Below are 14,364 nucleotides of genomic sequence, written 5' to 3' on the forward strand. Positions count from 1 at the left end.
GTGAGGTGACTGGGAATTTTTGAGTATCTAGTTAAAACAGACTGGATGAAAGGCACATTCTGGGTTTTATTTTAAAAAGCACAAAAGGGGGAGAGAATTTTCAAATGGACGAGGCCCCTGGAGATGCATCTCTAACATTCAGGTGAGCTTTGTATATCTCATGCTTATGGATCTTATTGTGAAAAGTCAGATCTGTCAAGTTACAGAGGAGCTATAGCAGTAGCTCACAAACTTTTTTACTGGTGACCCCTTTCACGTAGCAAATCTCTGATTGTGACCCCCCCTCCCATGAATTAAAAACACTTTTTTATATATTTAACACTATTATAAATGTTGGAGGCAAAGTGGAGTTTGGGGTGGAGGTTGACTGCTCGCAACCCCCCCATGTAATAACCTTGCGATCCCCTGATGGTGGTCCCGACCCCCAGTTTGAGAACCCCTGAGCTATAGCTTATAAAATTGATCTCTTCTACCTTTGCATTACTTCCCTAGGGTAAACTCATTGTGAGGATAACTTGCATATATTATTTAAAACCTTTCCTTTAAAATGTGTGTGTTGTGACTTTTCAATCTGTTTTGGAAAAGGAGAGGGTGGGGTGGAAAAAGTGGCTGTGTGCAGGCTTCAGTTGGCTCCTGTACGACATGTAAGACAACAAAAATAAATGATGTGACTTATAGTTTTAAGCTGCAATTTTTGTCCCTGCCTGAGGAGGCACTAATGTACCCTACGGTCACAGCTGGAGTAACAATTAGGCTTCTTGGGAGCATAGGTGCTATATAAGGTGGACAGGCAGTGAAAGAAAGAGGCTTAAGAGTAGTGAGAGTATCAGAATCTGGACTTCAAGGAAACTGGGGATAGGAGATGATTTTATCTGAAGGGAGAAGGGATGTGATCTCTGGATGGGAAGACCGATACAATGAAGAGGACAAAGATAGAACGGGTGGTAGACAGGGTAATGTTAAGGCAAGCAGCAAGAGAACTAATTTATTCCAAGTTTGGGCTCACTCGTGTAAATTGTTTATATCTGGGTAATTTTTGCTCTCAAAAGAAAGTATAATGTTACTGGTGGAGGGTACTTCTAGTGTGCCCCATCCCCTACAAAGATTTAATTTGTTTGAAGTTGCCCACCTGATAGTTTCTCAGGTTTAGAATTTACTTCCTAGATTGCTATCTTTCCAAAATGCTTTCAGGGTTTCAGGACTCATAAATTAAATGAAAAGTGAATAAACTATACCATGATTGAAACACATACAATATGTAGGAATAGAACTTGTTCTCACTACCTTTTGCCCTCATACCTTTTCCAGAATAACTAGAGATGGAGCTAAACTAGGACCTATAATCTAAAATCTGTGCCTTCCCCTGCATTTTGGGAGGATTGAGAATGAAATCACCAGATTCAAAGCTTAAAATTTTGGGATTAGATCCAGACCTATGGAGAAGCCTGTTTTCAAATCCCGTTCAGCTGAAGCTCAAGATGACAGAACCCACTTTCACTTTCTTGGGCCCAAAGTGTGAGAAGAACATGACTCTACAAGTACAAGGCTCTGCCCATGTGGAGCAGTTTGCAGGATTGGGGTCTTAGTTACTAATGGCTTTTTCTCTTTTCAGTGTGTATTTAAAAGCTGAGGGGGCAGGGTTAGAATGAACTTGGCCCTGCTGGCTAAAAAACATAACTTGGGAGCAGAGAAGCCTTTAACACATGGCTAACTCAGGGCTTGATGCTGCATTGTGTTGAGAAGAGTCCTGAACTCCCATTACCAGGAGCTCTTGGAGAGCTCAGCCCCTTGAAGAACTGAGCCCTGAACCATGTAATTTAAAGCCTGTGGTAAAGGTTATAATGATACGTGGTTCTTATGTAGCCCTTTATATTTTCAAAGAACTTTACAAACTCCCTTGTGAGCTACCCACATGTAACAATGCACAGGTTTTAACACAAAGACCCCTCCCAATTTTGTTTCCAGAGATAGCTCTTGTGTTCCAAAATATGTGAATGTGTATTATCAGCTTTTTTTGATGGGATGGGGAAGAAACAGGAACTTAAACGGTCTTGAATAGACATGTCTGGGAAGAATGGGGGTGGAGGGAATAGACTCAGGGATTCAATACATTGCAGCTACACGCAGCAATACTGAAGTCATTGAGTTCTAGTTATTGCTGAACTTGCTTAAACTATAGTCAGCTAGAAATGCTACCCTAGCAGAGTTCCGTAATGGAGTCAACAGCCAGCACAATGGGCAGATAAACTGGTAACAATGGCCAACTCTTTTCTAAAGCTGGTCTAATTGGACACAATCCTCAATTTTTATTTTACACCAGCTGAGGATTTGGCCCCATATTCTTGTCCTAAATGGTATAGGGGTGCTATCTGCAGTTTAGCAGCTGCCATGTTTCAACCTAGAGGTGGCTGCATTTTAGTGGTGGATGAAGTGATTGCTATGTATATAATTATAAAGTTCCTTCTGGATGAGGGTTGCTATATAAACAGAACAGTGAATTTGGTGATCACTTTACTAGGGTTTCTCAGTCGTAGAATCCCTTCTAACTGGCTTTGAAACAATTGTTGTTAATGAGGCTGTGGGGAGACTTTCCCCATTGCAGAAAAATCATAGGGGGGGTGAGAGGACAAATTGTGAATTCTGGTAGGTTAACATAGTCATGGGGAGCCAATATATTTCCCTTACTTGTTCTCTCACTTTTCCAGTTGGGACTTTGCAAAAGCCAATTAGTATAAACCAATGGAGCACAGACTATATTTCCCATAGGATAGGATAGCCTTGCTTTGCTTTAGCTTCCTATGGTTCTGCCTTGGCTGAATTTTAAATGAAAATTATCTTTCTCCTGTTTTTGTTGGAGGCTCCCCAAGATGGCCAGCTTCACACTTTGAGAATTGCTGGTGTAAGGAAACTCACCTTTCAATGGCTAGGAACTCCTGGTTCTTGGGTGCTGCACTCTATCCTGGCTTTCCAGCAGCCGGCTTCTTATTCCTTCATCCTCCAAAATAGTAATTCTGTGTATAAATGGGTTACGTCACTCCATTATTTTGGACTACATCTTGAAGCTACTATAGTATTTGATTTATATAGTGGATTAATTGATGATTGCACAGTTAGGAAGTGATAAGCATAGAATCTTTTTTAATCCCTCTAGTGCAAAGGTAGTATTTCCAACAGTTCTTGGACTGAAATCATTGAATGAATTTGTCCTTCATGTCTATCAGAGCAAAATATTGGCCCTGTTGAATTTTAGTGGTTTATTTTGGATTGGGAGGGGCTTGTGCTCTGGATACTGCACAACTTTCAAGGTGACTATGGCTAAGAGGTAGACAAGTATGGTGTTCTGAAATTTGAGCTAATCTAGCAAAAAGTGAAGCAGAAATGTCTGTGTTTAACTCACAGCTCTACAAGATAGAGGCCAAGAATCCCTCTGTTAAATAGCACCCTAGTACAGAGCAGTTTATATGAAAGGCACTAAGCCATGGCGAGTGGCATCTAAAAGTGGAGTAGTTAAATGACAATCCAGGTTTCTCCTGCTGTAAATCAATAATTAGAATGCTCTGGACGGTTGGAACATTTGGCTTATTACAGCTTGTGATTCAGTGACTCAATATTCATGGCTCCCTGTTAGGTCAAACACAACACAGCATCATTTGGTACATTATTTTGCATGCTGTGTGGTGTGCTGGCTGTGCTATGCTCCTCTTGGAGCTATTCAATGCTCTTGCTCAAGTTTTGCTTCTGCTTTTGTGTGTGCCTGTTGCTTGAGGTTGTTGGGGGAGGGGGGAGATTGCGGAAGGCAGTTTTGCAAAAAGGTGCTTGGCCCAACAAGAAAGTAAAACTGTTACCAGCAGCAGCTCAAAGTGTACACTGGAAGCTGCTGTTGTCGATGGAGTCTGAAGATGGCTAAGGTGTACATAGATGACGTCAAGTATCAGAGGGGTAGCCGTGTTAGTCTGAATCTGTAAAAAGCAACAGAGGGTCCTGTGGCACCTTTGAGACTAACAGAAGTACTGGGAGCATAAGCTTTCGTGGGTAAGAACCTCACTTCTTCAGATGCAAGATGACGTGTTGCCTTTCCTGGGGTCAAGGAGGTGAGGATAGAATATAACTAGGATTAAGGATTTTAAGTTACGAAGAGGGAGATTTAGGCAATTAGATTTCATATCAGGGTAGACTTTCTGACAGAGCTGTTAGATTGTGTAATAGTCTCCAGAGGGAAGTGCTAAAAGGCCCATCTGTTGGGGCATTGAAAATTGAGACTAACTAGAAGACCAAAGAAATAAATTCATTCCCGCACTTGATAAAATAATAGATCTTTTCCATCTCTAGACTATATGGGTCAAATCAGAAGAATGGCATTGTAGCCTAGATGCATCTGGTACAACTCTTCTAGGTGGGTGCTTGTGATGGTTCTCAGCGTACCCAGGACCAAGTCACCTTATTACCTTTATCTCTAGTGTGAACTTATTAGCCACTCAAGGGCACTCCTCTGGGCTATGCCAGCCCTGTCTTTGCCTTGCAGGTTAACAATAGAGGCACCCAAGTCCCTTTGAAGCATTTCCCTGTGATCCAGCTCCTGGTGTTTGCTAGTCACAAAAATCCGAGGGTCCTCTGCCTCCAAAGGAGCTGTGTACCCTAGTTTACCAGTTTTCCATAAACCACCGCTCCTGTATAACACACAGCACTTGTGAGCACTTACAATAATACAAAAGTAGGTTATTTTAAAAGAATAAAGATTCAATTAGAAACAGAGTAATGAAAACAAATGGTTACAATACAAAATGAAATAATAAAATGCAAACTAGGGCCTACAGTTACAAATAGGAAAGATGACTATCTAATAAAGTAGGTTTCCCCCCAAAGTTCAGTATGCCGCAGAGCTGTCTGGCTTCATGGGAACCAGGATCCAACCTTTCATGGAAACATCCCCACTCTAATAGATATCTCCTCAATGAATGAATCCAGAGTGCCTCTACCCATTCTGGATTATACTAGAACAGTCTTTTGTCTTTACTCATAGACAGGGCCATCCCATGTCTGTTACAATGTTCACTTTTTACCTCGAGCTGGTTTTGATTGTTGCTGTTGTCTTTGATAGTTTTCCATTAACTGTCTTATGATGAGGCAACGGTAGACAATTGAGCCTTGCATTACATCGCTGGCTAACCAAGGAGGGGTGGCAACTCCCTCCTGCATGAATAGGCTATCACGGAGCAATGTTAAAAAATTATATAGTACACAGGTTAAGAGAAGAGTACCCAGATGTACAGACATAGTGCTTAGATTATCCACAAATACAAAGTTTGTTTTTAAAGTCATAAGATACATATAGTGCATAATCAGTAATAACCCAAATTTAGGTGTATAAATTTAAGAATACAGTTTAGATATTAGAATCCAAGTATTCGGGTACATCACTCATGAAAAGTTATACAGAGAGTTGGTTGTGGAAAGCAACTACAGCAGTGAGTGAAGATTTGTCCCTCAGTAACTGAGAATTTAGGGTAGGTTGTCCATTTAGAAAATACAATCCATGAGGAAAGTATTTTAGTTACTTTCACAACTGTGCTTCTCATTGGCACTCCAGCTCATCCCTCCTGGTATTGCCGATGTCTGGTGATGTGTTCTATATAGCTGTCCCTCAACCACCTGATTGCAGCCGACACCATGAGTTGCCACATCAGCCAAGTGTAGCACTGACTGATTCCACATTCTCTCAATACTTGCTCATTACTGGGGTCCCATGCGCCCAGGCTCCGACCATCAGCATGTGTCTGAACCTGGTAACTGTTAGCTCTCAAGGTTTCAGCCAGAGGGGTGTATTTCTCCATCTTTTTAACTCTGGTGTCGTGGAAGGTCGGGGTCTTGTTCTCGAAGGGCAATGTGACGTCCACCATCATGATCTTCTTCTGGTCCTCGCTGGTGATGACGATGTCTGCTCACAGTTGGCTGTCGGTTCTGAGGATGGCGGAGTTCATGGCCACCTTCTATTACTCTCTGGTGTGATGCCTTTTAACCTTAAAACCATAAGGGTATAAACTTCAATATAGTTACATTATTCCTTAAATACTACCTGTACGCCCATCACGCCATGATTATGAACACTGATAAGTTGCAAGCTTTCAAAAGAGACTTTATATGTTTCCCTTTATGGATCAATACTTAAGCAATCTATCTGATGTAGTGAGTTTGTCAGGTCTGAGATGAGAGCTGTTTGCAGAGAACAGGGGCACCTTTGCAATGGGGCCTTTGTGTCAGTGTTCTTTTGTAATTTTTTTGTTTGTTTTTTCCCAGAGGGGCCTAAAGGTATTATCAGTCTATCTTCTTTAGTCCTCTTTTAAGATCCCAACTTTGGACCTCAAAGGGATATTTCTGTCTAGTTTAGAGAGAGATTATGACATCCCATGGTACAATCCAGAGCAGTTTGGGGCTGCATCACCACCTGCCTTGCAGCCTGGGTGCCTCACAAAACTTTGCTGCTGTAACTCCCAACGTGGGCCCCACACAAACAGCCAACCAGCATACAGGTCACACCCTGTGTCGGGTGTGACTATAGGGGTGCATTCGGTCACATAGATACTTCTCCATTTCTCTATCAGAGGTGCCAGTAGATGAGGATGAAATTCAAAGTAATGGTTGATGACAAGTCAACAGTATTAATTAAAGTAATTAATTAATTACTAAAGCTGGTTGAGAAACAGGAGGGAAAATCAAACTGTGACACATGGCCAGAAAGGATTAAACATCCTGCAAAATAAATAACCCTCAAAAGACATGTGGAGGGATGATGTTTGTGGTTTTGTGTATTTACATATGTATGAGTAGGGTCGACAATGTAATCAACAGCCCCTGTCTATGCTGTATCCTGGTAGTTCAGAGATCAAAAGAACATCCTAGCATTTAAATTAATTGTAAACATGGGATATCTCGGTATTCACCTCTCTTTGAAATATAATGTGAATGGTGGAAGTACAAGCAAATTGCCTTATGTTAATTCTATAGCTAAGTACGGGTGATGGACCTCCTTCAAAGTCATCCTAATGACCTTTTGTTCCCAGAGGAACTCCCAACTTGTCAAAGAGGACATGAAATTGTATAAAAGATCCTTGGGTGCTGATTCTGTCATCTCAGCTCTGCTTGAGGCTTCATACAGGGGAAGCTTAGGCAAAAGGACTGAGATCCCAGTCCTAGCCTGGAACACCCTGCAATGACATTGGACTATGAACTATTTCTGAAAGAACTCTTTGCAACTACAAAGCTCACCATCTCTCCTATGAATCTGAACCTCAATGAATTGAACTCGTCTGTATGTATATTGATCTTTTAACCATACTCTTTTTTGTTTTTTAATAAATTTTTAGTTTAGTTAATAATTGGCTGTAGCGTGTATTTGGGTAAGATCTGAAACCTTCATTAACCTGGGAGGTAATGTGTCTGACCCTTTGGGATTGGTAGAACCTTTTATTTTATCTGATGAGATAAGATTTTCAGGCATCTTCATTGTATTTGACTTAGGTACGTGGATGGAGGCCTGAGACTGGATCATTTTAAGGTAACTGTGTTGTTCGGACTTCTGAGTAACTGTTTTATGCTTTCTTGGTAAATCTAAGTATTGGAATATCCACCAGCTTTTTGGGGATTGTCTGCCCCATTCTTTGCAGTTCACCCTAACTGAGTGACCAAGCTGGCCCCCACTGGGATCCCAGTCGCACAAACCTTTTAAAAATAGTTTTGCAAAAATAATTTCAAACTTTGAAAACTTTTTGATTACCTCAGTAGCGGATTTAAAAAAAAAATTCTGACAGATTAATAAATGTTTCCTCTTTTTGTTCAAATTCTGATTTTAAGTTGTTTGAAATTATTAATATAGACTAGATCTGCTGCTGCCCCTTCTGTTGGACTATTTAATAGGATTTTGGAATAGGTTTAAAGTGTGCTACTTCCCAGTCACATTGCCCTCATTAACATAGTAGGGGAGAGGATACAACTAAACCTGGAGACAAATGGCAGAAACATGGAAATACAGAGGATCAAGTGGTTCATTAATGGAATACATAGGACTGAGTTGCTTAAGCTCCAGTCTTGCAAAGACTTATGCACATGCTTACATTTATGTGGTGACTAATTCCATTAACCTCAATGGAACTCATATGCTTAAAGTTAAACAGATGTTCAGGCTGTGCAGCAGGGGTACCTTATTTCCTTGAAGATGTGGCAGATATCCATTTTGAAAAGAATCACCTGGGGAGGAAGGAACCTGCTATAGCGGAGAACGTGAGTGTTCTTAAAGACAAGGTTTATCATTTCAGGGGCAATGAAAGCCAACGTTGGGATATGAACATCAGGGGTGGAAATGAGTAAGTGTAGGTGAAAAATACCTATGCCGCTTCTATACACCCCGCTGAGCCATACATATTTAGTTTACAGTGGCACGTCTTAACTTCCACTCCTAACCATTAGTAATTTCTGTCCCTGTAACCTGATGGATGTACCTGCCTCTTACAGGGTGTTAAGGGTGAGGGCAAATGTCTCCCTGCGCTCTAGAGTGGGAGCATCTGCCTCGCAGGCCCAACCAAAACTCTGTTGTGCTGCAATATCCTTAGGCTTAGGGGGAGATTCTTACTTGAGTCATCAGGGAATCTTGTCCCCTTGGCTCCTCAACTGAGCACATGCACCAAATGTCTGAAGCTGCCCTGGGTGCCTACTGAGCAGGATTGCTATGGTAACACCTCAGTAGCAGAGCTAAGGAACCAGAATTTGTATTTCCCATCTCCAGAGGGGATTTCAAAAGGAGCAGGGCAGCCTCGGAAGCCCCCGTTGAGGCTCTGGGCATGGGCAGGAGCAGGAGCCCAAGGGCGCAGTTGCCTGGCCTGCTTTCCAGTGAAACGTTTGCCCTAATCAGATGCTGTGTACTGGAGGATCAGCGTTTTCCAGTGGAAAAGTGTCAGGCGGCTGACCCCAGCAGCAGCCCACGATGAGACTGTCAATGAGGTGGTGTGAAGTATTTAAAAAATCCTTTGCAATATTTTGTTTCTTTGATGGAAAAATTGAAAAAAGGGGGGGGGAGGGGAAGGGTTCTCCAGGTCAGCTCCTACTGGCTCTCCCTGGGCCTTGGCCAATTCTTAATTTGTAATGAAAGAAGTGCTGGGCCTCAACCACTTTTTTACATTCATAACTGGTGCAGCAAGCCCAGAGGAGGGGGCGGGACTGTGAACAGCCCAGAGGGGCTCGGGTCCATCCCTGGCAAGCCAGGCTGGCACAAATTAAGCACTGGCCTTAGCTGATCTGCAGCGGGCAGCTCCCTCTGTGTAAACATCCCCCGCAGTGAAGCCAGAGCTCCCCTCCCCCGTCGCGCCCACTCAGCCCTTGCTGCCCCTCCAGCGGCTCCCGCCCTGCTCCAGACACCACTGACCCCCCGGCCGGATGGCTCCTGGCCCCGCCCCCTCGGGCTCGGCCCCGCCCCCTGCATCTGGTCCCTCCTCTGCCCGCTCCCTCCCTGTTGCCCTTAAAGCCGCCGTCTCGGGCGGTTAGTGGCCTCGCTCCGCACACCCCTCCCACCCCGGCGGCGCGTGGCGCGCCCCGCTCCAGGCAAGGCGGCTGCCGCGCCCGCCGAGCCGTACCAACGTGGCTGCCGCGCCCGCCGAGCCGTACCAACGCGGCCATGGCCATCCCCGCGGAGGCGGCCCGGGGTGTCCTGGGCTCCCTCCTGCGGGACTTCCCGTCCCCGCTGGGCCTGGAGGATCCCCTGCCCTGGAGCGCGCAGGGCAGCGCCGCCCTCAGCAGGGCCGAGGCGCCGGGGGAGCTGGCCGAGCTGGCCAGGCGCTTCCTGGGCGGCAGGTGAGAGCGGCGGCGGGAGGCTGTACGCGCCGGGCGGGACTGCGCGGGAGAGTGACGCTGCGCTGGGGCTGTGCCTGTCAGCCGGGGTGGGGGGTGGGCAGGTGGCCGTGCCTGTCAGCTGGGGGAGGGCTGTGCCTGTCAGCTGGAGCGGGGGGGGGGCTGTCCTGTCCTGTCAGCTGGAGCTGGGGGGGGGGGAGACAGTAGAGCTAGTGGGGGGCTGGCAGGGGGCTGTCCTGTCAGCTGGGCCTGGGGGGTACAGTAGAACTGAAGAGGGCTGGGGAGGCTGTGCCTGTTAGCTGCGGCTTGGAGGGCAGTAAAGCTGGGGGAAATGGGGGTTGTGCCTGTCGGCTGGGGGGCAAGGGGGGGGGGGGGGGACACACAGTAGAGCTGGAGAGGCTGTGCCTGCCAACCAGGAGGCAGCTGGGGAGACTGTGCCTGTACCCCTCATGCGGGGATGAGAGCGGGCAGTGCCCACTCTGCGGGAGGGGGAAGAAAGGAGAGTATTGTGCCCACTGGGGATGGGGGCTGTTAGTGGGGTGGAGGGTTTAAATAATGTGGGTGTATGATTGGGTGGGTTGGTGCAGGGGAGTGAGGGGCTATACCATGTCTCTTTTCTTATGCCCATGCGTTGGGGCACATGCGCTGTTACCGAGTAACTGGCTCTCTGCCCTATGCAGTGCTGAAAGCTGAGCTATCTGTATTGTGCTGACCCTTCCAACTTTGCATGGTAGAGTTGGGAGACCCCTGTGTCTAGGTTGCCTATGCAGGCTTGACAACACTCCTTAAAGTCATCTGGGGCATGAACCAGAATGATAGTCACCCCATGATAAGCGGTGAAACTGGTACAAGGTGGCAAAGATGTGCAGATGTACATTGGTGTAACTGCAGAGAGTGAAGCTCCATGCATGCAAACAGGAGTAATGGCGAGTCTAGGATAGGAAAACATTGCTATCGCTTGTTTAGTTGCAATGGTGTTCACCACGCTAGGAGCTTTAGGTGGACTGGCATATGTGATTAGACTTGCTCTGAGCCAGGTTACATGACGTAATACACCAACATCCTTTTTGCACTAGGAATTCCTAGTGTTGCTAATGTCCGTGGAACTTAACAGATGTGCGGTATGGTAGGAAATCTTCAGAAAACATCCCTAACCTTGACAGGGCCCTTGGTATTGTTGTTGTGCTATCTACTGCTTGAATTGGACTAAGTTTAAAGAGATGTTTTCTTGAAATCTAACTAGTATTAAAAACACAAAACAAACGTAAACACAAGGTTTTTTTAATACACATGCTCCTCCAACCCCTGCAAACTTTTGTGATTTTACAGTCTCATTTTCTTTTAAAAATGTTTCTTTCTTTCTTTTTGCTTTGTGACAGATGCACATAAATGGGGGAAACTAAAGGTCACAATCCTCCAACTGGATTTATGCGCGTGAGCCCGGGATTTCAGAGTGGGTCTTGGTGGGTGCTGTGTTCCACCTGTGTGTAGATCCAGTTGCAGGATCAAGGCCTAAATGATTAACTCCGCATGGAACACAGCTCACTATGCACAAAGGACTGTCAAGTGCACAAAATAAACAAAAAACACAATTTTTCAGACTTACCCAAGCTGACTTCAATTGAAGTATGATACTTCTAACTAGAATAGATACAAATATTTAAACAAAGTTGACATTGTCATTTTCAGCTTCAAGACTGCAATTCTTAACAACTTGCCATTATAAACTTATGCTGCTTTAATGATCCTACATCACAATTTCAAGGGAAATATTTTTTTCTCTTTGATCCTAATTGGTGGAGGCTCCTTCTGATAGACTCATAGATTTTTAAGGCTTGACGGGCCTATCATGATCATCCAGTCTGACCACCTGCACGTTGCAGGACACAGAACCTCCCCCACTCACTCATGTAGTAGGCTCCATAACCTCTGGCTTTGTTGTTGCTTTATAATTTAATCAGTAAATGATGATTCTCTACCCAGCCAGAACAACCATATTATCTTATTATGTAACCCTTTGACGTCTGATTCTCTTCCCTCCCATTGTCTGTCTGCCTGTTTGTTATATTTTGTCTCTGGTAAGCACTTCAGAGTAGGGACCATATCTTATATGTTCTGCAAAGCACCTACCACGGTCTGTGCTTTATAAAAGGTAATAATTACAGGGGATTTGCGGAAGAATATTGTGGATTTATGTAGATTTTCACAGGTCTTCTAAAAAAAAGATGTCTTTGTGCAGTCAAAGCAGCTAGGGATTAATGAAGTGAAGAATGAGAGGAAAATTAAGATTGCTTCCATTTAGGTACACACACACACCCCTAACATGTGTAAACTGTGTATCCAACTTTCTGGTGTGGTGTGTGTGTGTGTCGACATTGCGTAGGGTTTTCAAAAGCATCCAGGTAATTTAGAAGTACCAGTCCCATTGACTTTCTTAGCAACTTGTGCTCCCAAGTCACCTAGGTGACTTTGAAATTCACATCTATTTGTTCAATGACATACCCAAGGCCATAAAAGGAATCTGATTTGGGACTAGAACTCAAGAGTTCCTGGCCCCATTGCAGTGCTCTGACCTCTAGACCACACTTAGAATCATAGGGTTGGAAGGGACCTCAGGAGGTCATCTAGTCCAACCCCCTGCTCAAAGTATTGCCAATCCCCAACTGGTCCCTTTAAGGATTGAACTCACAACCCTGGGTTTAGCAGGTCAATGCTCAAACCACTGAGCTATCCCTCACCCTTGTCTCTTTGACAAATGCAATGATTTTATTTTCAGCACTTGAGTGCATAAAAAGCATAGCTTTGAAAGGATGTAAGTTTTCTCTGCAAAAGTCAAACATTTTAACATAATCCTTTAACTATTTAAAAAAAATGCAATTACAATATATTCCTCTAATATCAGTGGCCTAAAAACTGTGATTGTCAGGCTATTATGGCTGATGTATTAGATTAATACTCTAGACCTTTCCAACACTAGAAATGCAAATTAAGTTTCTGATTAAGGTCAGAAATGAAAAGTAGTGTAGTGATCTCAAGACAGTCCCCATTTATGAACTTGTAACAGTTGTCTTTGATCAGAGCACTGTTTAATGGAAGTGTTGTATTTTAAGTTGGATCTGAAATAAAAGGTGTGCTCTGTGATTTCTAAAGTGTTAGGAGATTAGAATGGTTCTGGATGTGCACTTTATGGATCCCACCAATGCACGGTGGTGCATGTCTTGAACAAACACCCAGCCAACTAATCACCAAGTGAACCAAGATGATGTTCCTAAAAGGAACTCTATGGAGGAAAAAGGAGATCTGTGTTTTGGTCACCTGAAAAAGAACTAACTTTTAGGAACTGGGGCTTCTGCTAGTTTATAGCTGCAAATTCAGGACTGTTCTTGTGTGAATCAGTGAAAGTGGAGAGTCCATGCTGCTTTTGCAGTGCTTTCATCCTATCTGTCACTCATGCTGTTTACACAGCAAGGAGCTTACCCTGTCAGTAGCAGAATTCTTCACATACCTGCCCTCCAGCCAGTTGTGATTACACGGCCTATGTCTGAGAGTTCCTTGAGTCCCAAAACCTCATTCTAATCTCTCTCCCTCCTCCCCCCCCAAACCAGGGTTATTTTTTCTTGGTCTACTGCTAGAAAAATTCAGAGGGAGAGACAAGGCAGCTGTGTAACAAAGCAGAGTAGATAAAAATGGCATAGGGACCCACAACACACTTCTTCCTTGTGGAACACTCTGAAAAATCAGAAATAACTCTTTAATGAAGGACACAGTCATTTCATATTATCCCCTGCCTTTCCGTAGAAGGCAAAAAAGTGAAGCATGGAGTCTCATGCAGCATTGCTTAGGCACAGTACAGATAAATCTAAAATGCTAGATATTGAGGTCCAACTACAAAGAAAAGTTTTGCCATTCAGATTGTGCTCTTGGAGCTGATGCAACTCTGGAACCAGAGGTGAAAAACATAACTTATTCCCAAAAGGGCTGCCATGTGGTGGAGGTGGTCGTCCAAATATTTGCATACAAGGGCAGAGAAATTATTTTTGGAAACGACAGAAGTTTGTGAACACAGGGCTCTACCAGAGGAAGACTCTGGTATTCTGGCAGCATGCAGCCTCATTTTTCATAATCTAATCAAAGACCATAACTAAACTCTCTAGACTGATGGTTTCATACAGTCTCTCTCACTCCTCCCCACCATATTGAGGCTTTGCACAATAAATCATAATATAGTTTTAAAGGATAAAGAATCACAATTAGATTTTCAAACTAAAAACCAGACAAACAAATGGGGAAGACAAGGAAATGGCATGGGAGGAGAAAGAAAGGAAAGGGCTCTAAAAGCCATAATTTAATAGAGAAAAAGCTATTTGATGCATTATGGTTTTTGTTTAAAAGTGGTGAAGGCTGTCCATAGTCAAGGATGGGAGCAAGTTACGAAACTTAAGATCATCACAACATAGATCCAGTCACCTGCTGCTGTAAGATGATTGTCAGTACAGACACTTATCAGGAATAGGCTCTAATATAGCCAGA

The 14,364-nt window shown here is 44.0% G+C and overlaps 1 protein-coding gene across 8 annotated transcripts in view; it reads left to right on the forward strand.

The window, feature by feature from the left end:
* The window catches only part of PPM1F (protein phosphatase, Mg2+/Mn2+ dependent 1F), a 44,770-nt gene continuing 30,406 nt past the window's right edge, over positions 1-14,364 (forward strand). For 6 of the 8 annotated variants that reach the window (XM_065568394.1, XM_065568387.1, XM_065568388.1 and 3 more), the window contains exon 1: positions 9,525-9,837. In XM_065568394.1, coding sequence (XP_065424466.1) covers positions 9,662-9,837 — 176 coding nt within the window. In that variant the 5' untranslated portion in view covers positions 9,525-9,661. Of the gene's footprint in view, positions 143-9,481; positions 9,838-14,364 lie in introns of those variants that run through there. The other 2 variants (XM_065568390.1, XM_065568393.1) reach the window with 2 other exon arrangements.

Source organism: Chrysemys picta, chromosome 15 (assembly GCF_011386835.1).
Source record: "Chrysemys picta bellii isolate R12L10 chromosome 15, ASM1138683v2, whole genome shotgun sequence".
NCBI lineage: Eukaryota > Metazoa > Chordata > Testudines > Emydidae > Chrysemys > Chrysemys picta.